The sequence below is a fragment of the Dicentrarchus labrax genome, unplaced genomic scaffold, assembly GCF_905237075.1.
Source record: "Dicentrarchus labrax unplaced genomic scaffold, dlabrax2021, whole genome shotgun sequence".
NCBI lineage: Eukaryota > Metazoa > Chordata > Actinopteri > Moronidae > Dicentrarchus > Dicentrarchus labrax.
Genome location: NW_026136712.1, coordinates 1,191,126 through 1,218,970, shown reverse-complemented (window position 1 = coordinate 1,218,970; position 27,845 = coordinate 1,191,126). Strand labels below are relative to the sequence as shown.

At 39.5% G+C, this 27,845-nt stretch overlaps 1 protein-coding gene across 3 annotated transcripts in view; it reads left to right on the top strand.

The window, feature by feature from the left end:
• atp6v0a1b (ATPase H+ transporting V0 subunit a1b) overlaps window positions 1-26,605 on the top strand; it is a 32,702-nt gene extending 6,097 nt beyond the window's left edge. Inside the window, exons 7-22 of one of the 3 annotated variants that reach the window (XM_051417136.1) lie at window positions 162-288; window positions 480-562; window positions 802-895; window positions 2,192-2,404; window positions 4,047-4,197; window positions 5,029-5,168; window positions 5,279-5,442; window positions 6,000-6,090; window positions 6,326-6,444; window positions 7,650-7,866; window positions 9,518-9,625; window positions 10,880-10,987; window positions 13,013-13,030; window positions 16,031-16,148; window positions 16,250-16,421; window positions 24,713-26,605. In XM_051417136.1, the coding sequence (XP_051273096.1) occupies window positions 162-288; window positions 480-562; window positions 802-895; window positions 2,192-2,404; window positions 4,047-4,197; window positions 5,029-5,168; window positions 5,279-5,442; window positions 6,000-6,090; window positions 6,326-6,444; window positions 7,650-7,866; window positions 9,518-9,625; window positions 10,880-10,987; window positions 13,013-13,030; window positions 16,031-16,148; window positions 16,250-16,421; window positions 24,713-24,806 (2,017 nt within the window). In that variant the 3' untranslated portion in view covers window positions 24,807-26,605. Of the gene's footprint in view, window positions 1-161; window positions 289-479; window positions 563-801; window positions 896-2,191; window positions 2,405-4,046; window positions 4,198-5,028; window positions 5,169-5,278; window positions 5,443-5,999; window positions 6,091-6,325; window positions 6,445-7,649; window positions 7,867-9,517; window positions 9,626-10,786; window positions 10,988-12,755; window positions 12,993-13,012; window positions 13,031-16,030; window positions 16,149-16,249; window positions 16,422-24,712 lie in introns of those variants that run through there. The other 2 variants (XM_051417135.1, XM_051417137.1) reach the window with 2 other exon arrangements.
• The last annotated feature ends 1,240 nt before the right edge of the window (window positions 26,606-27,845 follow it).

Genomic DNA, 27,845 nt, shown 5'->3' with positions numbered 1-27,845 from the left:
CAATTGCTTTCTCTCACAACATAAAGAAAAAAAATTGCCATAATAGCTGGTAGCTATACATGTAAGCTAGTTAGCCATGCTGCTGACCAAGAATGATAAGTGTCAGGGAATCAACACTGACAACATTTTGTGTCTGCTCTTTGCACATTTTGTCTGTGCAGGTTTGTGGCTGGAGTGATCAGCAGGGAGAGGATTCCAACCTTTGAGAGGATGCTGTGGAGGGTGTGTCGCGGTAACGTCTTCTTAAGGAAGGCAGAGATTGAGGATCCTCTGGAGGACCCCGCCACAGTCAGTTCACATAACATACATCACAGACAATAGTAAAGAGACATATTAATAATATATACATAATATTATATATTATATATATATCATACCCATTTATAATATATCATAACTTACATTTATACATATTAGGAACAGATACACAACTTATTTGTACATGTAGGTTTTCTAATGACTTCTTCTCTTTCCAACAGGGAGACCAAGTCCACAAATCGGTGTTTATTATCTTCTTCCAAGGTGACCAGCTGAAGAACAGGGTAAAGAAGATCTGTGAGGGGTGGGTGATACACAGCAAAATGCTATTGCATTTTTGCCTTTGTGTTTTGTTTATCTGTTGTGCAATACAAAATCACTGCAGAACCTTTTGAAAAGTTGTACTATTTGAGTTTGTCAACTCAGCTATGCAAGAAATGTTTTCATGTGTGCATGAGTAAGTAAGAAGGAAACTGGATGGAAACAAGGAGAACGTACTGTATGTGTTAGAGGTTGTGTGTTAACTCTGTTGAATTCTTCCAGGTTCCGTGCCTCGCTTTACCCGTGTCCAGAGACCCCACAGGAGAGGAAGGAGATGCTGGCTGGAGTCAACAGTCGTATCGATGACCTCCAGATGGTATGTTTGTCACTATAATGGAGCTTTACCACCTATTTTTAGTATTATGCACACATTAAATTAACAAAAAAATCAAAATAGAGTAAAGTGAGAGTTTCCATGGAGCTGGTTGACCTTGGACTAAAGCTTGCTTATTGTTTAAGCCACATTACGATTAGCAGTGCAGTTATTTTTCTAATTTAATATTTTTTTCAAAGGGTCTTTGTACTCTTTGTTTCTACTGATCACTATACAACAAGAAATTAATCAGAAACTTTGCACAACAGGATGTCTGTATTCAGGCTCCTGCTCAGTCTTCCTTCATAAAAATGTTTTTCCAATCAAATTACAAAAGCCCCCATACTGAGGAGGGTATTTTCTCCTGCATTAGTTCTTATCTGAGAAAGACCTTTGTCCTGGCCCATAGTGTTGTGGTTTGCCCTTATTAAGCCTGGAAAAAAGCCCTGGTTCTGCTTGAGAGGTCAGCTCTAGTCTGAGCCTGCCAACCACATACAATGTATTACACTCTACTACAATGAAGCATTCTACTCAGGTTTACATAGAACATCTGATTCTGTGCATAAACATGACTTGACTCTGGCAGCCAGTATGGCAAGATCAACCCATTTGTGCCATTGGCCAACATGTTAACATCACTAATACTCCTCATTCTAGGTCTTTGTCTCACATGGTGTTCATGTCACAAAACCATGTCAATAAGCAACAAGTGACTGTATAATTAAAAATGGCTGCAGTCTCTGTGACGTCACCCATAGGTTTCTGAAGAACTATTGTGAAGCTCAGTGTGGTTGGTTCTGGCTATCGCTGTCTTGACAGTCTTGACTCCGCCAGCTCCTGGCTAATCCAAAAAAATTAAATAAAATTAAAAAAACATGTGAAGCAGGCTGAATGAAGCCTGGTTGCTGAAACTCAAACTCCCTTGATTATTCATTGCTTTAATTAGTTTATTTAGCTATAGAGAACAAAACCAGTTTTTGTACCAGGTTGTAAACTAAATGGTAAATGGACTGTACTTGTATAGCGCCTTTCTAGTCTCCTGACCACTCAAAGCACTTTTACATGCCACATTCACCCTTTCACACAGTCATGGTCAAGGCCATCCAACAGAAACTAATACTCATTCATTCACAGTCAAACATCAATGCATACACATCGGGAGCAATTTTGGGTTCAGTATCTTGCTCAAGGACCACTTCAACATGCCAGAGGAGCCGGGGATCGTGGGGCAACCCACTCTATCTCTGAGCCACAGCCTGCCCAATAACGTAGGTAGACATGTTTCTGCTGTAACTGTAGGTGCTGAACCAAACAGAGGACCACCGTCAGCGAGTGCTGCAGGCCGCTTCCAAGACCATGCGGGTGTGGTTTATCAAAGTGAGGAAGATGAAGGCCATCTACCATACGCTCAACCTCTGCAACATCGACGTCACCCAGAAGTGTCTGATTGCTGAGGTGTGGTGTCCCGTCTCAGACCTGGACTCCATCCAGTTCGCTCTGCGCAGAGGAACGGTGGGTTTGTTTGGTTGTGTATTTATTTACACTGATCAATTTCATGTTCTTGTTTTTGTAGTGTAGTGTAGAAAAACGTATCACATTTCTGTTGTTGTGTTTTTAAGCTTACAGGCGAATAACTTATTGTGACTATATTATTGACATAGCTTGTACTTTTGCTTGAGTAAAATCTCAGATCTCCTTCCAGTTTCACTCTGCTTCCTGTTGTTTAGTCTTAGCATGTTTTACTGCTGATAAACAGAGCGATATATGTTACACTTACACTAGTATGCTTTGGCTTTCCTCTTTCAGTAATGAAACAAAGGAAAAACTGTTTTGATTTTATATACAGCAGCAGTTCATATACAGATCACTGAAGCTTTGTGAGTGAACAGGAAAAAGGTTGCTGCAGGAGAACATACTGAGCCACCAGTGGCGTTTTCTGGCATCAATAATGTGCTGTGAACTGAACATCTTGCTGTTTATCTTAATGAGGATACAAGGCAATTTTTGGTTTCTTAACAAGCCCAAAAAGTGTTGATTTCAATTTATTGTTGGGGTGAATTAACAACAGTCAATATTTGTGAGGACCCATTGTGCTGTTAAGCTTATTTTCCACTAATGTTACCACTGATGTTACCTTTTGTTCCTATTATTTCAGCACCTGCTGAGTCATTGGCAGCTGTCACACATAGGTGACCATAGTTTCACAGTCCCAAACCAGGACAGAAGTGTACTGCATGTTCATTCATGCACCAAAGTAGGGCTGCTCGATTATGGAAAAATTCCTAATCACGATTATTTGGGTCAAAATTGAAATCCCGATTATTCAAACGATTATTTTTTTAAACTTCAGAAACATGCTGCATTTATTGGACATTTGTCAAAAACACTTTGCAAGGAAGTCCTCAGTTACACTTTCCTTTCCCCATAAACATTTGTAAGTCTCCGGTTACCTGTTCAAATGAAAACAACGTGACAGGAGAAGACTGCAACTAGTGTCGCGACCACCAGCGCAAGTATAAATAGTTACGGCGCTCCCGTGACTTCACATTGTCGAGCGACAGGTCGGGAACGGCGAGTATACCGAGTGCATGACGCATGACTCATGTCCCAATTCAGGGGCTGCATCCCTGAATTGGGACACAGCTTTTTTCTGTACAACGTTGCACAATAGAAAATGAAAAGAAATCTGTCCCCCCCCCCGATTTTATTAGTGTTGAGATCGTTTGGCCCCAAAATCGTAATCATGACAAAATTTCGATTAATTGAGCAGCCTTACACCAAAGGCCTTTTCATCAGGAAGGTGGACAATTATTTCAGCCCTTAGTGTACCTTTAAACACCATGAACGCCATGAACACATTTTCGTTGCTGGTTAGTTTATGAATGATTAATGCCTCCTGGAGCTTTTTAGAAAAGGATGAGTTTGAAAACCGGGACAATCATGCCCATTGGAGAATAATATTTGCTGCTATCACTGCGGAAATATAAATATGATTTGATTTTCTCCTTGGTAATCACAAGTAACAAAGTATGTATCCAGTATTAATTTTAGTTGGACTTAAATTAATTTTCTATAAGTCAGGAAGTTGTGTTAGGGCTGCTCTCAGCTCTACAACAAGAGTATTTGGCTGATAATTTAGGGCTTTTTTTGACAGGAGAGGAGCGGCTCAACAGTGCCATCCATCCTTAACAGGATGCAGACCAAGCAAACTCCACCTACCTTCAACAAGACCAACAAGTTCACGTCAGGCTTCCAGAACATCGTTGACGCCTACGGCATCGGGAACTACCGGGAAATCAATCCAGGTCATACAGACATTAATTTATCTATATTGTATCATTATATTATTTCACATTGGAATTCACTAAAACTTGTGATAGTTCAGCAGCAAAAATATCTAATTTTAAGGACAATATACGAGTATGCTTTTTAAAATCTATCTCCTTTGTGAAATTGGATGCACAACCGTACTTGGTTCAGTGTTGTTTGTCAAGACACCTTAAAACAGTGTTGTGGGTCTCTTATTTATACCCCTCATTATGCAAAACAAATTACTCAGTGTCAAAAGAGTGGGTTTAACTCTGTGGTTTTTGTGGCTGTTGTTTTGTTGTGTTGGAATTGTACTTCTCAGAAAGTGGTCATTGCTTTTGTTGACCTCAACTGCCGAAAAAAACAGGCCTTTGTTGGAGACAGGTTTTGTGACAGACCTTCATTTCTAATTTCTCCTGTTCCCCTGTTCCCTTGCTCTCAGTTTCTCTTCTTGAACAGTAATGATTTTTAATGACTATATTTTGAGTGGCTCCCTCTTTTTTTATTGCTGTTAAGGTACCATCAATAATTATTTTTCTTAACAGCCTTTCAGCAGCTCAAAGCGTTCCCTTAATTTCTTGCAAGCTTGTAATGTGAAAGGGCTGCAGGAAGTATTTTCCACTGACAGTACCATCTCAACTAGAAATGACTGGAAATAATGATTTCCCCTAGACATGTATAATAAATTCTTATCAGAAATGCATTGCAATTGCAATATTCTACAATCAAATAAAATTCAGTTGCTCAGAACATAAGAGGTGCTGTCATTGAGCTTTATTTTGAGCACTGTAGTGTGACTTTCTCCTTCTGTGTGTCACCTGTTACAGCTCCCTACACCATCATTACTTTTCCCTTTCTGTTTGCGGTGATGTTTGGTGACATGGGTCACGGCGTGCTGATGACTTGTGTTGCCCTCTACCTGGTCATCCGAGAGAGTCGCCTACTCTCCCAGAAGAGTGACAATGAGGTACAGTAAGACATGAACAAGTCATACAGTACAACACAGTTCAAGCTCACAGTACACATGTTAGAAACATACAATATATGATATTTATAAGTTGTTGTGTGTCTCTATAGATGTTCAACATGGTGTTTGCTGGTCGTTACATCATCCTGCTGATGGGGATCTTCTCCATCTACACCGGTATCATTTACAACGATTGCTTCTCCAAGTCACTCAACATGTTTGGCTCTGGGTGGAGCGTCAGGCCCATGTTTGGTTCAAAAGGAGCTAACTGGTCGTAAGTCAGCCACCACTTCTGCTTGGACTGATAATGTCTGTGGTGTTGCACATTTCAAACTGATTTTCACTAATGCTTTCTTCACGTTCATCTAATTTCTAACATCATTAGAGAAAGTTAAGCGCCACACAGATTTTTTGTATTTTTGTAAATATTTGTCATGAATATATCAAACATATCAAATGAATAGTTCAACATTCTGTCAAATATATATATGCACATTTCCGAGAGTGAGATGACAGAATGGTTATCAATCTTATGTCTGTTTGTCCAAAAAAAATAATAATTACAGACCTGTAAGTGAACTGTTACACATACTACAAATCTATTCAGTATGTAGAAAACTGAAGGAACCCTCTTACAACAGTCAGACCCCCCTCTCAGCTCTGTCTTTGCATAACATATCATTGAAAAACATTCTGTTTTATTTATCTTACTAAACTTCATGTGGTTGATTCATGCTCTAAAATATATTGCTGTTCCCTCTAAAACCTGCAGTACGTAAATAACCTTTTTCATTTCAGTTCATTCATTAATTTCCTGCTGCTCTGTCCTAGGTTTGACACACTTGAAGGAAATGCAGTTCTACAGTTAGACCCAGCTGTTCCTGGTGTCTTCAACGGGCCATATCCACTCGGAATCGACCCGGTAAAACTGGCACACTCACACTAACCTTTTATATATTTTTTTATTTCAAAGATATGAAATGAGACCAGAAAGATTCTCAAATTGCATTGTTTTTAATTATTTATGTCTGACCAAAATAATTAACACAAAGAAGCAAATAATTTAGCGTTCCCAATATATTTGGTTTACGTTAGTGCACCCTAATACACCTTGGTGTAGTTCTCAACCATATGACCCTGTTGTGTCATCTCTGCAGATCTGGAATGTTGCCACCAACAAGCTGACCTTCTTAAACTCATTCAAGATGAAGATGTCTGTGATCCTGGGTGTCATCCACATGCTCTTTGGAGTCTCTCTCAGTCTCTTCAACCACCTGTGAGTGCTATACTTAACAACAATGCTGAAAAATAACACCTAAACTTTTTGGTATTTTCACTCCCTTTATTTACAGACTTATAGCAGGATCACTAACACTGGGCATGTCATCAGGGTCCAAATTTCAAAAATTGGCTCATCTGCTAAACCAAGAAAGTTTACCAGCCAAAAATATATTTTTACCAGCTATAAAACTGCATCATGCATTATTTTATTAAGAATAATTACCTCACATTTTGAGCCTTTCTGAACCTTTTGAGCGTCAATAGTCAGGGCTCCTGCATTATTCAGATGCCACGTCTCGCAAAAATGTCAATCTCCTTGGCTTTTCTCTTCCTCTTAATATTCTCTTTGTGGTCGCCATTTCTCTAATAACATGTAACACAGATGTCTGAAAACACAGACAGACATTGTGTAGAAATTTTCAAATATTAGAATTTGAATAGTTTTAAATATTAGAAATTGAATAGTGTCAAATAGATTAGATTTTCTGACCTTAGATCAGGTACGGTGGACAGTGGGTGTCACATTTGTCTCAGCTGGTACACATAAAAACCCAGCAATGTAAACCTAGCCCTGTGCTGTGACTCCAGATTATTTATTGGCCATCTGGCTGATGACCCCAATTTATTTTTCTGCCAAATCCAATATTTACCCTAATTTGGTCCGTGGTGGCTGTTTCTTTTGGACCCTGCATTTCATTTGTTGTAATTTTGAAAATAAATTAACCAGTCTGATATCAGGCTTCCCATCATGCTTTAGATGATGTAACCTGAAAGATGCAAAGACTTCGCCATAGTTTTTGCCTAAGCTCTGTTTTTTTAATATATGTGTATATTTTGGTAAATCTACACGAAAAAAAAGCTCCAGTTCGTTATTCCTCTGTGACTGCAGATACACCCAGATTACTGTTAATCCTGAAGAAAAAGTGACATTTGAAGAGTGAATTCCTGCAGTATGTGTTTGATGGGATTTGAGTTATGACTCCATCTGAATGAATACACTGATGGAGTATGATGAAACAATTATCCTGGTGGAAACTCTAATGCCAGTGCTTTTTAACGTCATCACATTTACATTACCTGCTTGCTGATGGTATTTTCCCTGCAGGCCAAAACCGGCTAAATAAAGTTACTCAACAAATCAGCAACAATGCAGACTTATTATGAAATCTGCCTTGTCTAACTGACTTCACTGCACTGCAGGTACTTCAAGAAGCCACTGAACATCTTCCTGGGCTTTATCCCAGAGATCGTATTCATGGCAAGCCTGTTTGGCTACCTCGTTCTGCTGGTCTTCTACAAGTGGACAGCCTATGACGCCTTCACCTCCAAGGACGCTCCCAGCCTGCTCATCCACTTCATCAACATGTGTCTTTTCAACTACAGCGACCCCACAAACAAGCCCCTCTACGCAGGACAGGTGCTCCCTCCCTCCTCTACCCCTCTGCCTCTCCCAGCCTCCCTCCTCTCACGTATGGTTGAACCCTGCTAGATGGGTGCACAGCTGCTCATATCAATCAAATCCACGATAGCAATTATATGTTATTTTCTTCTGGTCAGAGGTCAGTCAGGTTTTGTGTGTTGCTCTAGGTTATTTCTGTACGAGTTATTATTGCTGACATAGGACTTAAACTCAGGTCATCCAGTTAAAGGACAGTTTTCAAACCACTGAAGTGACAACTGAACAATGACATTAATATTAGGACATTAATATTAGTTTTATTTTTTTGTCTCCTCTCTAGCACATTGGATGTGAAATGAAGTTAAAAAACATTCTGCCCTTGCTACAAAAAGTGCCAGAGGGAGAAGGGAGAGGGAGCTCTTTTGCATAGCTAGTTACAAATCTATCTAGTTTGTCTAAGTTTTCCGTACAGCTTACTTGGTCAAGGTAAAAAATTGTATGCAAATTCAGTGGAGTAGGCAGTTTCAAATGGGGGTACGAGTAGCAGTCAATTGATTAGTGGTCAACTATTAAATTAATTGACAACAACATCATTTTGAGTGTTTGTTTTTTTGTTTTCTTAGATTTCAGCATCTCAAATATGATAAATATTTTTTACCAACAATTTTGACCATTTTCTGACATTTTATGGACCAAACAACTAATCGATTAATTTGGAAAATGATTAACAGATTAATTGATAATGAAAATAATTATTAGTTGCAGCCTTACTGCAAATAGGAAGTCCCCTAGCCCTGTCTGTCAACTGCCTCAACCACTGCATGGCCAAATAGGACTTTTGAGTAGCCAAAAAATCACCTTGTCACCAATGTCTTATTACCTTGTTTATGGACAACAGCTCTTAATGTTTAAGGTTGTTTGATTGACAGCGCAATAGAAGCTCATCTTGTACAGTGTTCAGCTAACTTAACAACCTTGCTATGCCCATTATACAAAGAGGTCTGTTCTTGATATTGGTTAGAAATAGCTTTGTGTCTGTTGTGTGATTGGCTGTTGACACATCTTAGCAATGGACCCTGTCAGCAAAGTTTTCATTAACCTATTGAAGGAATGTTTTTATTGTTTCTATCGCCCGGCCCTTGTCAAGAGCTTGTTTTTTTTTTTTTTTACATTTGAAGCAGTATAACAGAAATTGGAAAGGAGAGTAGAATGTGGAAAACGTAAAAGTCAGCCAAACCTGAGGGCCACATCCGATCAGTCAGACTAACATTTACCATTGTTGTGTTCATCTTGTTGCCCGATGAAGTTGAAGATTGAAACCACAGAAAACATTCAGACTCAAGTCTGTTCTCCTTTTAATGACATAGTTAGTATAGTCAGTCTTTGTTTCAGATCAGCATATTAGTTACTGATTAATTAGTATATGAAAACAACAAATATCTTTAACAAGTACCTTTTTGCATTATAGCAAAGGATGATTGTTGATTAGTTTCATGAAGCTGATTCAAATGAGACAAAAGTAAGAAAGCCAGCTTTGTGGTTTTTCTGTACTAGCAGTGAGAGGTAGACTGCATTAGGCCTGACCAGGACCTGTTCAGGGAATTAGTGTCTTCTAACCACCCTACACATCACCAACACTGTGTTAACCTCTCTCTGTTTGAATCTGTAGATGGGGATCCAGGTTTTGTTGGTGCTGATTGCCCTTGCATGTGTACCCTGTATGCTGATTGTGAAAACTATGGTGCTTCGGCGTCAGCACCTGTGGAAAAAGCACCTGGTATGTGAATCTGACCCCACCTATAACCTTTCTGCCACCTTTGATGAATAACAATTATAACCTTTGGTATAACCTTTTTTTTCCTCACTCCTACTCTGCCATTCATTTCAATGCACATTGTACTGTGTAATGTGGTTGGTTGTGTTGCCATGAAAAACGCTTAAAGCCTGCCTTGGAAACGCTCTTATTTTGATGGGAAATGTGTTAGAAATACTAAGGGCACCCTTACAGCTAATGATCTTCCTCTTGCATTCTCCTGTTCTATCTGTGTATTTGAGAAATACCCAAACACTACCTATCCAACAAATATGAATTACCTAAAATATCTCATAAAGCAGCCTGCTTTCATTGCTCTCACTGGTTTTCTTAGAGGCATACTATGCAGGATTTTCCTGTGCTGTTTTTTTAACGGACCCTTCAAAGTTGGCCACAAGACTATGAATGGAAGTGAGGGAGTGCCATGACTGACAAAGCAAGAAATTTTAAAAAAATTATTTGCTGATTGTTTCACAGCAATTATGTTCTAAAGCACCTCCACACAGTCCTGCAGAAGATGCACATTGCCTGATTTTTATACACTCATAGTCTTGCATCTCCACATATCATTTTAGTGCTGCTGCAGTGCTGGAGAGCAGAGAGAAGAGACAGAGACAACAATCTGCTTGCTAAACCCTACGTTGCGCTTGCCAAAGTTTGACGCCCAGAAATGTCCCATATAGAGCAGTATAAGAAAATACAGGCCAGGGACTCTGCAGATACAGACACAGCCACACACTTCTAGTAGGTCATAAGTGATGATTGAGAGGGAGTATGTTTGAGTCTATGCATTGATTTTTAGGAAAATCCTACCTAGTATGCTTTCAAACCTCAAAGTGCAGTCCCATCAGGCTGAAGAGCATCACTAATTAAAATAATATACAGTTGTGTTAAGCATGTTCATGAGAAAACTTCGTAAGATCAATTCACTGTTGTGGTATTTATAACTTTGCATTTATTTTAAGTGTCATAACTGACAAGTGGGGGATGTATTTCATTTTGGAATGAAAGCAATCACTTTCTGTGCTGGGTGCCCTCTTAAAAAATGTTTAAAAAAAATAAAGAAAGCGTTCAACCCAAGGCTTGCTTTAAGCTAGACACAGCTCTTGTGGCTTTTGTATCTAGTCCCAGAAGAGGGAAGAAACCCCTGCAGAGAATCTAGAGCAGTCTTTAGAGCAAACAGGCGTGTCCTCATCATGCACCGGACTCACCCAACAGGGCACGCAGAAGTTTGGAGGGGTGCGGGTGGGCAACGGGCCCACGGAGGACGAGGCTGGCATCATGGACCACGACCAGCTCTCCCAGCACTCAGAGGAAGGAGATGAGGTGAGCTCATGAAATTCCATCCTCTTCCAAAACCTTTCTTTTGTTTGATTTTAAAATTTGAATAGTAATAATTTTCAGTAGGATGACCAACTGTGCTTTCACTGTTGTATGGACAATTATCTGTATGTTACAGATGAAGGGGGTCACTGAGTACAAGATTTTTACTTTATGTTCTAAAAATGAACAAATTAGTTTTCCACTTTTCCAGGTCTCTAGGAAACTCAAACTTAAGAAATAAACCTGACCACTTTACTTTGATAGCAGCTTTATGAGTCACTTTAAAAGTAGGCTGTCATAAACTAAGGCTGGAGATATACTTCCTTATAACTACACAGAAGTGTGATTAAAGAGCAAGAATATATCTGGCTTTAGAAGGCTAACTGTCTGTCTATCTTTGATGGGTTGTTTTCAATTTTCTCTATGCCAAACCTTATGAAATACATATAATGCCTTTCTCACTGTGGGCAAAACAGAAAATAATAGGCACACAAAATAGTCTTTAACAACCTGCACACACAATTCAATCAACTAAAGATTATTTTCATTAGTGATTAATCGTCCAGTTAGCCTCACATTTGACAATATTATATTTGAGTACTTAATAAAGCCCTTAATTGAGTATCAGAATTGCAGCACTAGATTTGGGGCTTAATATGGTGTCTCATTACTCCTGGATTTAAGATTGCGCCTGTTTGTTTTTAAATTCAATTTTTGTATTTCCAAAAGATTTCCATGTTATCTTTTTTCTGATGGGGCAGACATTTAAACACTAAATTGTGTTTTCTGTTGCATTACGATCACTTGTATTTGGGCTTGCTAACAAACACCTTTATAATCAGTCATATCAGTTCGGTGGTTTAGTTTAGCTCAGCTAGTTCCACTAGTTTCAGCTTCAGACTGTCAAAAGCGTAAACTTAAAAACTTGAAATCTTCTGTCTCAGCCCATTCACCACGCTGTTTTTTCTCCTGAGTAGTAACGACAGATGGGGGTAATGCGGGCACAACAGCGTGCAGAGTGAAAGACGGGTCAGGGGTGGACAGCAGCAGATAAGAGATAGATTTTCCATTTCAGAAACATAAACAGCGAGGTGGTTTTCATGAGAACCACTGAGTGGAATTTCTGAAAATACCACCCAGTTTTTTTCTATCCGTGACTCAGAGGTTTGGTGTCTCCCAGGTCTCCTGCATAATAAATCTCTAAATGTTTATGTTGTGATAACATATTGCATAACTGTAATTAAATAAGGCTGCATTTTGTCATCATGATTCCAAGCCTACAATATTCCATGTGGGCATAACTTGTAACTTATGTAATTTAATATTGCGTAATGTTAGAAGAGCAAATGATTGTAAATTTAGTGAATAGTACAGAAAATGTTAACATTCAGGCACAGTGATTGATATATATGTAATGATTGGTATATAGAAAAGAATCTCTCTTTTCTCCTGTTCTCTTGGGTCTTATCTGGGTCTTTTGAATTGTGTATTATCTTTTAACGCTGACCTTTTAGCTTTTAATCAGTGGTTTCTGGCAGTATTTTATTTAGGAATTTGTATTCAGCTGTTTTTGGATAAGATCATACCCATAACCACTAGCATATTTATGGGATGAGAGTATTGTATTAAGATAAACATAAAAAAATCTCCAAGATCCAACTTGACAACCCATGTGCTACTAAATTTGAGACACGCGACCTGTGACCCTAAGTTATATATTGACTAATGCAATTCATTGGCTATAGGCTCTTTCTTTCCCTCTTCCCACTAGGAAGTGCGTATCTATTTGCAAGAGGTGACAAAAATGGATGCAGATAATTGAAAGTCCACCCTGAGCTCAACGTTTTACCCACCAGAATGTCCCAAACCTGACCTGAAACAGGATACCTTTTGGAGATTTGGCTTTGGTTTTTTTGGAGTCCAGTAAAGTAAACTGCAAGACAATGATCCAAAAGTAGCATGGAACCCTCTGGATTGATGCACTTCCTGAATTCTGCCACTAACCTTTTACTTTTGCTTACTTTCAAGCACTCAGAGGAAGAGCCGGTAAGAAAATAAGTTTGGTATCTTCTTAGCATGTCTGGATGCTGTCTTGTCTGATCTGTTTGTGCCTTTTACCAAGTAATGTTTTTTTTTTCTTTGGACTCTGGTTGATCTGTGTGAACCTCCTGTACTGTCCACCTTCCAGCACCAGGCATGTTTATGTGTGTGATTGTAAAGGTGTGTATTTGTCTCTGTGACAGAAACTGTGAAAATGCACACAGCTGGGGATTAAGTCAGATATTCATTCTTAAGGTCTTTCAACGTAAGTGCAAAAAGATACAAGAGATTCCAGCACAGTTCATCCCTAATTCTATTAGGAATTAATGTGACTGTGCTGTGTTGTTGGAAACTGTTTGAACTGTCTATGACTGTCTATCACGGGCAAACTTCAACCAATCAGATCAAACAAAATATAACATAGTCAAACTCTTACTGAAGCCAGTCAGGAGAAGAGCGAGAGATCCTTTCCATGGAGAAAAGCCTTCATCGCCGTTTTTTGCTTTTTTTTTCGCTGAAGAAATAATCTCCAGTACCTATGCTAACCTCTTTAGCAGCCGCCATCTAGACACAAGTGCATAGCTTGAAGGATGGTGAGATGGATTCTCATGTGATCTCTTCATTTTGTGATCTCTCGTGTCCAGTAGCCTGGCAAGATTAGTTAGGAATGGTCTTATGCCAGGATCATACTATACAATCATTTTGCATTTTGAGATGGTGACAAGGTCAGATTAGGCATCATAAAGTGTGTTTCCGTCCACCTGTTTTTCTACATATTTACAATTTGCGCATGGACAGATATGTAGTGGAAGATAGGTCTGGATCATAACACCCCGAGACAGAGAGAAGTCCAAGTACTACAACCCCAATTTTGAAATGTTCTCTACTTTAAGCAGTTTTTGTCAATGTATCAACTGAAGATCAGTCTGAAAGCACTTTGTGGATGCTGAAACTGTCTTTTGACTGAGCTGTTGATTTACTCACTCCATTACACATCCAAAATGTATTACATGCCATTATGGCATGTTAAGCAGTGTTGTTTTCATTAGCCACTTGTGTCGGAGACCCTTTGAATGGGAACAATAAGTGCTGCTTCCATGAACTCTATTTCACGGGTCCAAGGACAAAAGAGAGGCATGGAAAGAGGAAACCAGACCAGCGCAAAGCCAAACCCAACAGTGACAACGTAGAGCAATAGGGTCCCATGTTTCCCCCTCCCTGCCCAATTCATACAGGAAAGGCTAGTCTTGCTTCAGGAAGTAGAGAATGGAGGAACTCTGTTGGCTTTACAATACACAAACAAGTCCCTGTGCTGTGATCCTGCTGGGGGAAAAAGAAGAAACAAACTCAAACGAACCAGATGTCTTTGCTGTTTGTTCTCTGCCTGATCAGAGCTAAAAGCTCAGGCAGCGGTCAAAGGTCAAAGGAGACACATTAAATAACAGAATTTCCATTCCAAGTCATTTCCACTGTACATGCCATACTGACATTGTTGTTATCATTGGCCACATTCTGAATAGCAGAGCTGGGCAGCTGGGTCAGTGTAGAGAGTGTTGATAAGCTATGATGATGTATGAGTAAGTAATTACATCCTGGAAATTCTATTGTTTTAATATTCTTTGCTGTTCACTCTTGCAGGTTTAAAACACGCAACAGTGCGTGTTTTATATTCTCATTTTTATATTTAAACGAGCAAAACATCTTAGATTTACAACAGTAGTAGGGGAGTTCATATGTTCATGTCAAATAATGGAACCACTGCTGTAACCACAAAGAAATAATTTGGCCAGATTTTGTCTGTGCTATGTAACTCTGGAGGACATAGTGAAGCATCTTAGTTCATCCACCTGCTGTTTTGACAGAATCACTCAAAACAGGCAGGCAACCTGGATCCTTCTGTAATGAATAAGTACAGACTCATCTCTAATCTTGCCTTTATTGGCAAACTTATTAAGAAAGCTGTTTTCATTCAACTCAAATGTAAATTGACTTTTGGACAGATTTCAATCTGGCTTCAGACAACATATGAAGTTTTATAACTAGGTTCGGGAACAAAGACCCTGCATTGCACTCATCTCATTTCCACTCACAATGTACTTAAGCACACCTTATCAGTATACTCCATCCTCAACTCAGTTTCCAAATCCCTCCCCCGAAACCTTTCTTTCCTTTTTCCCCCGTCTCTCCTATCCAAATACAGGAACCACTGGGGCTCTCTACAAGAGATACAGAGAGACGGCTCCCTCACTCAGATTCTCACAACCCACTCGGTTCCTTCTTACCATCTCGCCGAACCCTTCCATCCATTCATTCATCCATCCGACAACAAACCTACCTTTCTTACATCTGTTCATCCTTCACTCTTCCTTCCGATACCCCTTCATTCCTCAACCTTTAACCCTTCATTCCTTCTTCCCTTCATCCCTCAACTCTTCATCCCCTCATCCCTCATCCCCCGACCCCTACCCCCATCCCTCGGCACCTACCCTCATCCCCTCATCCCTCATCCCTTCATCCCTCGACCCATACCCCCATCCCTAAACCCTCATCTCTTCATCCCTCAACCCTTTCCCAATCCATTCATCTCTCCTACAGTACACCACATTGGTTTTCATTTATTCATTATGTGCAATAAACCTTTCTAAATTTCTCACGTTCATAGGCGTGGTCTTTGTTAGTGATTGCAGCACTGAGACTGCACTGATAAATGTTTTAAATAACATTTGTTTAAACAAAGGTTAAGGTACTGCTTGGTCTTTGATCAGATCATATCTCAATCTCTCATCTTGTTACTACTGGTTATTATAAATATGAAAGGAAGTGGCATCCCACAGGATTCTTGGGCTGCTACTATTCAACCTGTACATGCTCCCTCTAGGTCAAATCATTTATGTTGTTCATTATCTCTCCCAATAAAAAGATGATGGTCATTGCCAGTAGATGTAAAAAAAAATATGTTTCTGTAACAATACTATCTGTGCTAACCATCTTGTCTTTTTACCACAGTTTGACTTTGGTGACGTAGCTGTCCACCAGGCAATCCACACCATAGAGTACTGTCTGGGATGCATCTCCAACACAGCCTCCTACCTGCGCCTCTGGGCCCTCAGCCTGGCTCATGCACGTGAGTAAAAGCATGCATAAACATACAGAATTTGCAGAATTCAAAGATGCTTGACATATTTTAGTGTAAACCTTGTTGTTGTCGTCACTGTGTGTGTGCAGAGCTGTCAGAGGTCCTGTGGACCATGGTGATGCACCTGGGTCTGTCCTCCCGGAGCGGGGGAGGGTTCTTCGCCCTGTCCATCATCTTCTCGGCCTTCGCCGTCCTCACTGTTGCCATCCTGCTCGTCATGGAGGGGCTGTCAGCCTTCCTGCACGCTCTGCGTCTGCACTGGTTAGACAGACAGACACACACACACACACACACACACACACACACACACACACACACACACCAGAAAGTAAATACTCTCATATACCTACACAATGAATCCCATATTGATAGAAAACATGCACGTAGCAACCTGTCATTGTTCAAGTATTTCTGCCAAAACTGCACTTCTTTAGTTTTACATGCACATGAGGAACGCTACAAAAATGAAACATTCCTGACCCAAAGTGGTTTAGCAAACTGTGAGCATACAGGACTCCAGATAACCTCACACCCTCCAGCTCCATCTCCTCCTAGCACCACCTCTGCCTTGCTAATCCTGCCTGCACCAGTGTAAACTGCACTGATGATGCAAAGATTACCCTGGAACAGGACCACACTCATGTCATTACCATAGTGAGATACAGCCATGCAGTATTTATACTTCATAAAAACATGTGTATTGGAGTAATTCAAACCTTTTAGAGGATACTGTAGCAGCTGTGATAATGAATCATATCAGTGGATGCATTTTAATAGAAGGGATTCTCAGTAACAGTGTTTTGTGCACAGATGGGGTACCACAGAGAACTATGAGGAGGAGGTGTTGTGAAAGTGACGGATGATACATGGGAAACATTCCTTTGAGCAATAGAGCACATATGAACTGATCCGTATACAAACTGAGCTTCTCTGTCAGATAGCTCTATGTAGGAAATTAAAAAAACACAACTACTGTACTTAAAAGTTCTTGTTAGAACACATAAAAGGCACGTATCTGGGAATGAGAACAGGCTGTGAAGTGTGTAGGAGAAACTACAGTTTGGTATGTCCCTTCTGGGTTTCTGTAGAAACATGACAACAAAGTGGACTCACTTTACACAGATTAAAAAAAAACATGTTGGAATTCTTACTCTACTCTGTTACAGTGGGAGTGTCATTTCTAATCTCACATACAGCTGATCTTTATAATGATCTCAATATATGCTGCTTGTGTGTGTGTCTGTGTCTGATCTGTGTATGCCCAGTATGACGCACATACACGTAGCAACCTGTCATTGTTTACCTCTTGAACCAAGTACATACAGCTAAAAATGAAAATATATTAAATGACAATAATAATAATATAGATTTTTTTATTTTGAGCTATTGTTTTTTTTAACTTGAGTGGAGTGCTCCAGAGAGGCTTTGAAAGGGTGAGCAGAGCGAACAAACAGCTCTGTGAGTGAGCAGCGGAAATTCTCACTGCTTCACTCCACTCATATGGTCTGGACACAATGGTATCAAAACTGGCAACTTCACGGTGATGACAAGATTCCAGGAAACTCGAGAAGAAATTGTTCCAGCATGTAACTCCCCTTAAAACCACACAATGACATATTTACCTTTCAGATTATCTACAGATGAAACAAATAAAATGTGTAATTAGTGAGCTTTAGAAGCGTTGGTAGGTGTAGTTTTGAATAGAGCGAGGCTTGCTGTTTCCCTCTGCTTCGAGTCTTTATGCTACTTTAGACTAACCATGCTTACTCCAGCTACATATCTAGTGCATACATGAGATTGATATTGTTCCTGACAACTCAAAACTGTCCTGTAATACCAGCCTCCTTTTATGTATTACATAAGTTAAAGCAGTGTTTGGTTCTTGCTGATCAAAAAAGTGATAGGTTAGGGTTGACTTAAAGGAGTTATAGTTGATAGGCCTCTCTGTTGTCTGGCATTGAGACATTTCTACATGTGTCCATCCATTTATCACTTGCTTGCTTGTGGCACAACAGAGTTGAGATTAACAGGTGCACCCTGCTGCATTTCTGTTTGACAGACCATTTGACAAACCTTTTAAGTGAAAGCCACAAGTTTATTTTCTTTAATCGTTCAGATCTGGTTCCTACTATTAACACAGAGTCTTACGTAATGGTCATGAGATGGATAAACGGAACGACGGAGTGAATATCCTGCATGTTTTTGTTGGACAGAGGTACTGTTCGGTTTTAATTCTTAGTTGCTGCTCTCAGGGATGATTGTTGTAAGTGGGTTTAAGTAGAAGCTGTCTGTCTGTGCTCTGTCTGTCTGTTGTTCCTATAAACTAGTGGAAAGTGATCTGACCACCTTTTAAATATGAGCACAGATGTCTTTTATCCAGACTGTTATTCTTCCAAGAAACCTACAGTATGTGTTGTGTAGTCACACCTATCTGCCTTACACATGGGCTGGATTAATGTTTCAGGTTGGAGGCTTTCTTGTTATGGAAGCAGATGTAATTGGATTTGGACCAGACACGATATTATTGCAGTCAGTCTAGAATGGGTAATATTGAAAAGTTAAATACTCCAGCAAAAACAATTCACCTTCATCTCTGTATCAGCAGCTGCTGAAATGTTATTTAATCAGACGGAAGTGAAGGCAACAACAAGAACTGTTGTAATACATTTAAGAAATGACAGATATCCTTAAAAGTTGCCCTCAGCTCCTTTCTATAAATTGGATACATGATACATGACTTTATAGTTTATTAACCATGCACTTTCCTGACTGTGCCAGGTGGTTTGTTACACAGAACCATCTGAGAATTTGTCATTGGAAACTATTCGAGCCAGAGAGAACACCTTTGGTCGAGCTACACAGAGACTGAAATGAGGAGAAGGTGTGACATTAGTGAGAATAAAGCAGTGAATCAGAGAAATTCAATGTCGTGAATCTGATTGTTTCACAAGAACATGGCTACACCTCCGACCAACCCTGCAGGAAGGTGGCATATTTCAGTATTTTCTGTGAATGCAGCTGAAGCACACGCTCCATCCTGTCTGCCCTCGATCAAACACATACTGACATACAGACTTATAGCTTGTTATAGACAGAGACAGTGATGTAACCTGGTTGCACGTTTTTATAGAGTCCTGACCTCAGACCCTGTGTGCTGCCCAAAGCAGGACCTCCAGAAATGTCCTGCACACAACAAAATAAGAATATTCAGGCAGAGGGCTGCAGGGTCTCTGCAGATACACACATATGTTATGTTTGTATATTTGTTGTCTATATCTATTTTTAGTTTTTGTTGTTACTATTTGGGTTTTTTTTTTTTGGAATATTTGGCATCGAAAGCGTTTAATGTCCATAGATGATCAGAGAGGGTCTTAATCAGATAATAGTGTTGATCAGATAATAGTATAATAATAGTGAGCCTGTCATGAACGGCCATTGAAATTAAAAGGTGTTCTTCAAAAGACATTTATATTTTGATGGGAGCCATAGACAGGGTAAGTCAGAAAGAATTGAGAGACAGACTCGCATGTTATTGGTTTGTTTGTGGAAGTTATTACAGTAAGACAGGTAAGAAAAATGTAAAGAATTGCCATCTTCTCCTTTTTACCGGCTTTAAATATTCGGTATTGGTCGGATTGGTTGTGCTTATAGAGAGCTAACAGAAAGGTGTAAAAATGGATTTGGAATTTAAATTTTAAGGTTCAAATGACATTAACACTGAGTAAAAAAGTGAGCTGAGAGGAAGGGTGTCCCTTGAGGCAGAGCCACACTGTCTAAGCAGATTGGAGCTCAGTGCTTCAGCCACCACAAAGTGATTCTATCAATGATGTTTTCTAACACAAGTGAAGGCATAAGCTTCTAGTGGCCCACAGAAAGAGGCTGTGGTTATACTAGGCAGCTCTCAGGCTCCAGTGTATAAATGTGAGGCACTTTGTTAATAAGGCAGCAGCGTGTCAGCTCAACAGGTCTCTGCTAAGGTTAAAAAGAGTAGTGGAGTATTTTTCACAGAGGTGATTGAATAGACATAGTCATGTTCAAAGAAAACAGCAGTCAACCTGGACCCTCTGCTCTGCTGTCTGCTCTTCACACACACATGCTGATGGGTTATCTGCACAAACACACACCAGAGTAAGTCAAGCCTAGTGTGTGTTAGGTACGAGCATTTTTTCCACCTCCACAGCTGTGTGGATGAGAGGATCCCTCATTTCTTTCCTCTTTTTAAGTGCTGCCCTCTCACAGCTCTGGCAGGCCAAATATTTGCCACGGCTGGGAGACATTCCTGGGCACTCCCCTCACTTGCTGAGGCCAGGAACCAGCAGGAACTGAAAATCCACTCTTAGTGTTTTCCTCGTAAAAGAAGACATCAGAGGTTGTCAGGATTTGAGAATTACAGTATCTCAACTGTGGACAAAAATACATTAAGTGTGCTGAGGAAAATTCAGAAATCTATGGTACCCTGTTCCATGTACCAAGTGCAGTTCACTGGTAGAAATTTGTTGACACACTCATAGAATATGATTGGTGATATCAAACATCTAACTGTAGGAACAAGAAGAGAAACTGATTTTTTACTTTAAAAAGTCTGCATATGCATAATTCTTTTCTAAAACTGATCAACTCACATATTCATAAAAAAAGTCAATTTTCTGTATGACATGAACATAACTTTTCCTGGATGAGCAGACAGCACATCCGAGTCTCAAGCAGAGCCTGTGCAGACCATAAGAGTGTATTCCTCATAAATGTCCCATCTACTGACTCACAGTTAATTTACATACTGCTGTCATCTCTGTCTATGCAAATATTCTGCATAAGCAACAAAGTGAGGAGTTCAAGGTCTTGAGGAGGCTGAACGTCCTGCTAGCTTACTTCTACAGACGTAGTAGTCTGTTCACTGTGGAACTTGAGCAGAGTGGGTTTCTGCATGTGGAAAGCTCTGTACCGTAGCTACAACAAATCTGAGGTTTTCTTGAAGATCCAGTGTGTAGGATTTAGTGGCATCTAGTGGTTTGACTAGGATTCTTATTTTCAGGTGATTATACACTAATGAAAACCTACCTATGAATATCATATTCCATTTCTGCCAATAGATCCTCCTAAATGTTACACACTGGACCTTAAAATCATGTGCTGGAAGTAGATGAACCAGTCTTGTGGTTTTCAAGGCACATTTTGCTACCACTGTCTAATAGGTAGCCTTTATGAAAGGATTATAGCTTATAACAATAACTTTATGGCTTTATAGATTACTTATAAGACATTAATAACGACCCAATTTAAAAACTCCCATTGACTTGTGTTTATCCTTTCTGTTTGGTAAAAATGTACTTATGCATGTTAATGTTCTAGTTATAAATATTAAACACACAAGGACACATTTTGATGTACCCAATTAATATACTAGTACTTCAACATTGTAGGCTACTAAATACTTATATATATATATAAATTATATATACCACTTCAGTGATCTAGCATGAACAACACCAGGTTCTTTCTCATTCTTAATTGAGAGGCTGAGTTTTAGTATATAATTTATGATTTATTAGCAAGCTCCTGTGTGTAATATTTAGTGGGCAAAAATTGAATATAACATTTATAGGTATGTTTTAATTAATGTATAATCACCTGAAAATAAGAATTGTTGTGTTTTGTTTTGGCTCTAGATAGGGCCTTTTTACTGTAGTTTGTCCTACAAAACGATCTGCAACTTCACCGCTAGATGCCCTCTAAATCCTACACCAAGGGTCTTCAACTGGCGGCCCACAGGCCACATATGACCCACCAAAACTTCCCAAAATTCCCAGAGAATGCAGTATTAAATTATCACTTATGGACATATTCTGTGACGTATGCGTTCAAAAGTTTGGGGTCACCCAGACAATTTCATGTTTTCCATGAAAACTCAAACTTTTATTCATCAAATGAGTTGCAAAATGAATACAAAAGCCCTAGACCATCACATTACCTCCACCATGCTTGACAGATGGCGTCAGGCACTCCTCCAGCATCTGTTCACTTGTTCTGCGTCTCACAAATGATCTTCTGTGTGATCCAAACACCTCAAACTTAGATTCGTCTGTCCATAACACTTTTTTCCAATCTTCCTCTGTCCAATGTCTGTGTTCTTTTGCCCATCTTAATCTTGTCCTTTTATTGGCCAGTCTCAGATATGGCTTTTTCTTTGCCACTCTGCCTAGAAGGCCAGCAACCCGGAGTCGCCTCTTCACTGTGGACGTTGAGACTGGCATTTTGCGGGTACCATTTAATGAAGCTGCCAGTTGAGGACCTGTGAGGCGTCTATTTCTCAAACTAGATCTACTACTCTAATGTACTTGTCCTCTTGCTTAGTTGTGCACCGGGGCCTCCCACTTCTCTTTCTATTCTGGTTAGAGCCCGTTTGTGCTGTTCTCTGAAGGGAGTAGTACACACCGTTGTAGGAAATCTTCAGTGTCTTGGCAATTTCTAGCATGGAATAGCCTTCATTTCTCAGAACAAGAATAGACTGTCGAGTTTTAGAAGAAAGTTCTCTTTTTCGGGCCATTTTGAGAGTATAATCGAACCCACAAATGCTGATGCTCCAGATACTCAACAAGCTCAAAGGAAGGCCAGTTTTATAGCTTCTCTAATCAGTTTTCAGCAGTGCTAAAATAATTGCACAAGGGTTTTGTAATCATCATTAAGCCTTTAGACACGATGAGCTAACACAATGTACCATTAGAACACAGGAGTGATGGTTGCTGGAAATGGGCCTCTGTACCCCTATGTATATATTCCATTAAAAATCAGCCTTTTCCAGCTAGAATAGTCATTTACCACATTAACAATGTCTAGACTGTATTTCTGATTAATTTAATGTTATCTTCATTGAAAAAAAACAATGCTTTTCTTTCAGAAATAAGGACATTTCTAAGTGACCCCAAACTTTTGAACGGTAGTGTATAGTATTAAACTGCATCTGTAACTACAGATGACACATGCACACTAACAGTGCAACTGCATAATAGCATCAAAGCTGGTTAAAGTTGATTCAATAATAAATTAATTGGAGAATTGCAGTTGAATACCCCTGTTCTACAAACTGGCGCTTTAGCCATTAGTTAAAACATTAACCCTTTAACCCCCCCAAGGGGCCTTACTACAGAGTGGCACTTAAATTTGTACAGTATAATATGAGTCTCAAATTCTCAATTTCCTCCATCAGCAGCACAACAAGCAGGCTCAGAGCTTCAGCTCCCAGACAACACGTGGAAACAATACTATTTGCTGGAGTGAACCAGTACTGTGCAGTGTGTTTTTTATGTAGACACAAAAACTTAGGTGGAATTACCTAGGTAGAATTACAACCAGCCCAAGTGTCAGTTCACCGACAAACAAAGCCAAAATGCTTTTTTATCAGCCAGTCACTGTCATGTGCTGCTGATAAGATGAAGACTATTGTTATATGTTATTTTTGAAACATTTTCAGAGGACTGTGCGGAGAATAATTCCACTGTTATGTGGGAGGATTTCACTTTGACATACTTTATTGGAATGTGCCCTGCCTTAAAGAGATCACAGCCAAATGAATTCACTCCAACAAGAGTAAAATTATTAAATGTGTAACGCTGCACTTCAGTCTTGAGGTCCTGGTTTCACACTTAAAGGGCCAGTGTGTAGGATTTAGTGGCATTTATCGGCATTTAGCGGTGTAGTTGCTAATTGCAATGTCCTTGCATACCCTCCTGTTCCAAGTGTGTCAGTAATAACTTTGGTGATCATTCATTGAAAAATTCCAGTGTGTCCAATACTTTGGTATGGGTGACTAAATACTGTACCTGCAAACCTAATCATATTCCCATCAGCCTCAGCTCTACTTTGTGTTTAGTGTTATTTAACATCATTAATCGTACAAATGGGAATCTCCATGCACAATCTTTCCTCAGAGGCCCTCATAGTTTTACACCTGACAGAAATAGTTTTGTTCAAACACTGCCTAGGTTTCTTACGTACACACACAACTGGCACATAACTGCATAAAGTGGGAGTGATTGTCAGTTTTCAGTGCAGTGCATGAAAACTAGTTGGTAAGTGAGCAGAGAAGTAGAGCAGAAGTAGAATAGTTGACATAGCTAATGGTAACAGGTACATGGTTGGAATAGCCAAGAACACCAAATAAATAGTTCCAATATTCCAGATAAGAGGGTTTCACATGCTGTTTAACATTCTGATGATTTCAGTCATGTTAATGCTTCTTTGTTATATATTTACCTAGTGGGGTTATAAGGGTCAAACATATAGGCCATTGTGGGAATAATATCAGATAAATGTAGGAAGCTTTCTGGACCTTTTTTAGAATAAGAATCAGAAGTACTTTATTGATTCCCGGGGGGAAATTAGTTAATTTAATTTGTTCATTTCATTACACATTTTATTACATGATATTCAACAGTAAATGCTTACATTACTTGGCCATTTCCATTGTGTGATTTGTATATATCGATACATATAACTAGCCCCATTAAATCACGGTTCTCACAACCAGTTTCTCCCTGCTTGTCCTCCTCTTTCAGGGTGGAGTTCCAGAACAAGTTTTACTCCGGCCAGGGCTTCAAGTTCATCCCCTTCTCATTCGTGAGCATCCTGGAGGGACGGTTTGACGAGTGATCTGGCCCCTCAGCCCCCTAGAATGAGCCAGCGCTCCCCAGCCTTCCCTCCTCTTCTTTGTGTATATGTGTTTGTGTGTGTGCATGAGACCAAGTGCAGCCCTCTTACACCCTCTAGTGGTCATTTGTGAAACTTCTATTGTGTGAGCTATACCATAATGTAGTGCTTGTGAAGGGTTTTTCCAGTGCATATGTACCAAGCTGTACCCATACTGGAGTTTGTGTGGCACAGTACCATCACTGTACTCAGTGCTGTAAGTTTGAGTGGAGGGGGACTGTACTTTTTTTTTTCTTACTTTGGTTGGTAAGGTCTAATGTGCAACATTTTAACCAACTTTAAGGGATTCCTTAAGTATTAGACCAAGATAAGGATAAATGTTAAATATTAAGTGAACATCTTAAGGAACCTTAGGTATATGTACAGCTTGGAACAGCTACGCATTGGAATTACCTTTGAAGAGTCATCCTGCTTGTGAAAAACTGTGTAATCAGATACTTTACATACATCTGTTGCAGAAATCCCAGTGTTTACTCTTAAACTTGAAAATTTTACTGTGCCAGAATTGACAAATCATCAGACAGTGCAGGGGAAGAAGAATACAGAGACATAAGACAGAAGAATTGTTCTGTGACACATTTGTAAACAGTAAGAATGCATTTTATTGGTAAACACAGTATTAAAGGTCCAGTCATGGTAATTGGCCCTTCCTAAACCCCACCCCTTTTTGGTCTGTGCAACACCAGTTTAGCAAGCCTCGGACAGGACCAGGACATTTTGACAATGGATAAAAGCAACACATTATCACATACAGATGCTGCTTGCTAACTAGCAAACTAATCTGTGTTAATCTTCAGCTAGCTAGTTACATTTGATAGCTAATGTCAGCAAAACGCTATCTAACTAGCTAAAATTGATGTAGCTTATGGAGCCAGTTAGCTTGCATTTTACTAACATTAGCTAACTAAGATGTGGATATCTTACCTTTTATCTTTTAACCGTCTTTAAAATGTGGTTGTCTTTACAACATAGACGAGCCTAGCATATAGCATATCTAAGTAGCCTACAGGCAAAGGGACAGTTGACTGAGGTTCCAAAAAGGAGCGGGACTTAGGAAGGGCCAATTGAAACCCACTTCACTCTGGCTGTTTATACAATCAGTGTATGGATCAAATGAATTATTGATTTGTTATTTTCTGACCATGACTCAGTGTTATAAGAGAACAGAGCTGTCTGTGATGAGGTGAAGACGTCCTCTGTATTGTGATGATTTTAACTTCCCCGTGCTCATTCTGTGTGAATTGTTGTTGTAAACCAGTTGAAGAACTGAACTGATACATTTAGTCTAAAATATCTAAGAATTCTCTCCAGTTGCTCCAGAAATGTGGGAAATAATATCACTCATGAAAGATTTGTCCATCTTTTGTTTTTGAAAAATGCACAGTACTTTTTCAACATATCTATCTTTACACAGCATTTTCAACAGATTACCACATCTGGTCACCACATACATGAAGAGTGCTACAAAGTGTGAGCCATCTTTCTTCTGTTCAAACCGGGGCACAGCTCATATTCTCAGTAACAGTCATGTTAGTCAAAGTGATAATCAAAGTTATTGATATTGTTTGATTTGTTATTTGTGTTTGTTTTCCTTTAAAAAACATACTTATTGTTTACATCAGTTGTATTTTCATTACGATGCAAAAAGGCTGCAGAAGAAAAGAGCCTCAATATAACACATGCAACTGATGACTGGTGATATGTGTTTGTGATCAGTAATAAATAGAGATCTGGGGATTCTGCATGTGTCTTGTTTTACTCTCTCAGAGCATGTAAGTCCTCACATCCTCTGTGGCCCTGAAGCCATCAGGTTCACTAAACAATCACAAAATCACTGGGTATAATATGCAGCCATCAACCAGTATATACCAGTGTTGTAATGTGAGCCTAAACTGTATATTACATCAAGTACTGTACTAACTAACTACATTTAAAGTTCTTGCACATTACTTGTGTTATTTCCACTACATTTCAGAGGCAAATATTGTACTCTTTACTTCACTACATTCATTTAAGCGCTGATGTGGTGATAGATGTGGCCATACCAGCAGACGCCAACATCAGAAAGAAGGAACACGAAAAGGTTGAAAAGTACCAAGGGTTGAAAGAACAGCTGGAGCAGATGTGGAAGATCAAGGCGAGCGTGATCCCCGTGGTAGTAGGAGCACTCGGGGCAGTGACCCCCAAACTGGGGGAGTGGCTCCAACAGATCCCAGGAACAACATCAGAAGCCTCAGTCCAGAAGAGCGCAGTCCTAGGAACAGCTAAGATACTGCGCAGAACCCTCAAACTCCCAGGCCTCTGGTAGAGGACCCGAGCCTGAGGATGAGACAGATACCACCCCAAGAGGGTTAGAGGGAAGTTTTATATATATATATATATATATATATATATATATATATATATACTTACCTACACACACAATGGCTGTAAGATAAAGCAAAAATAACACTGCTTTAGAAAAAAAGGACACATTTTGATATACCCAATTAATATACTAGTACTTCAACATTGTAGGCTACTAAATACTTTTAATATCAATTATATATACCACTTCAGTGATCTAGCATGAACAACACCAGGACCCTGAAACTGAGGCAGCTAAATGGAATTTAGCAATCAGCCACAAATCCATACCTTCTGTACGCCAAGTTCAGCAGTGTAATTCATTTTCATTTCATGTCTGTGAACACTCAGTGTTTTGTGTATTGTTTTATATTATGTGTTTTTTTTAGTTGCAGTGCGTTGAGCTCTCAGGGCCACCGTACTCTGTGGACTAGGGATGGGTGATACCACACTTTTAGGATTCGATACAATACCGATACTTTTTCTTGCATTTCATTGATACCGATACTGATCATTTCTTATTGGCAATAAATACCACATTCTCCCACAATAAGGCAAAGTCTTTATAAATATGGTCAATGACGAATCTGCTGAAGTTTTGCCAAAATGTTCTGGTGTGTAAGCAATACCAAGAGA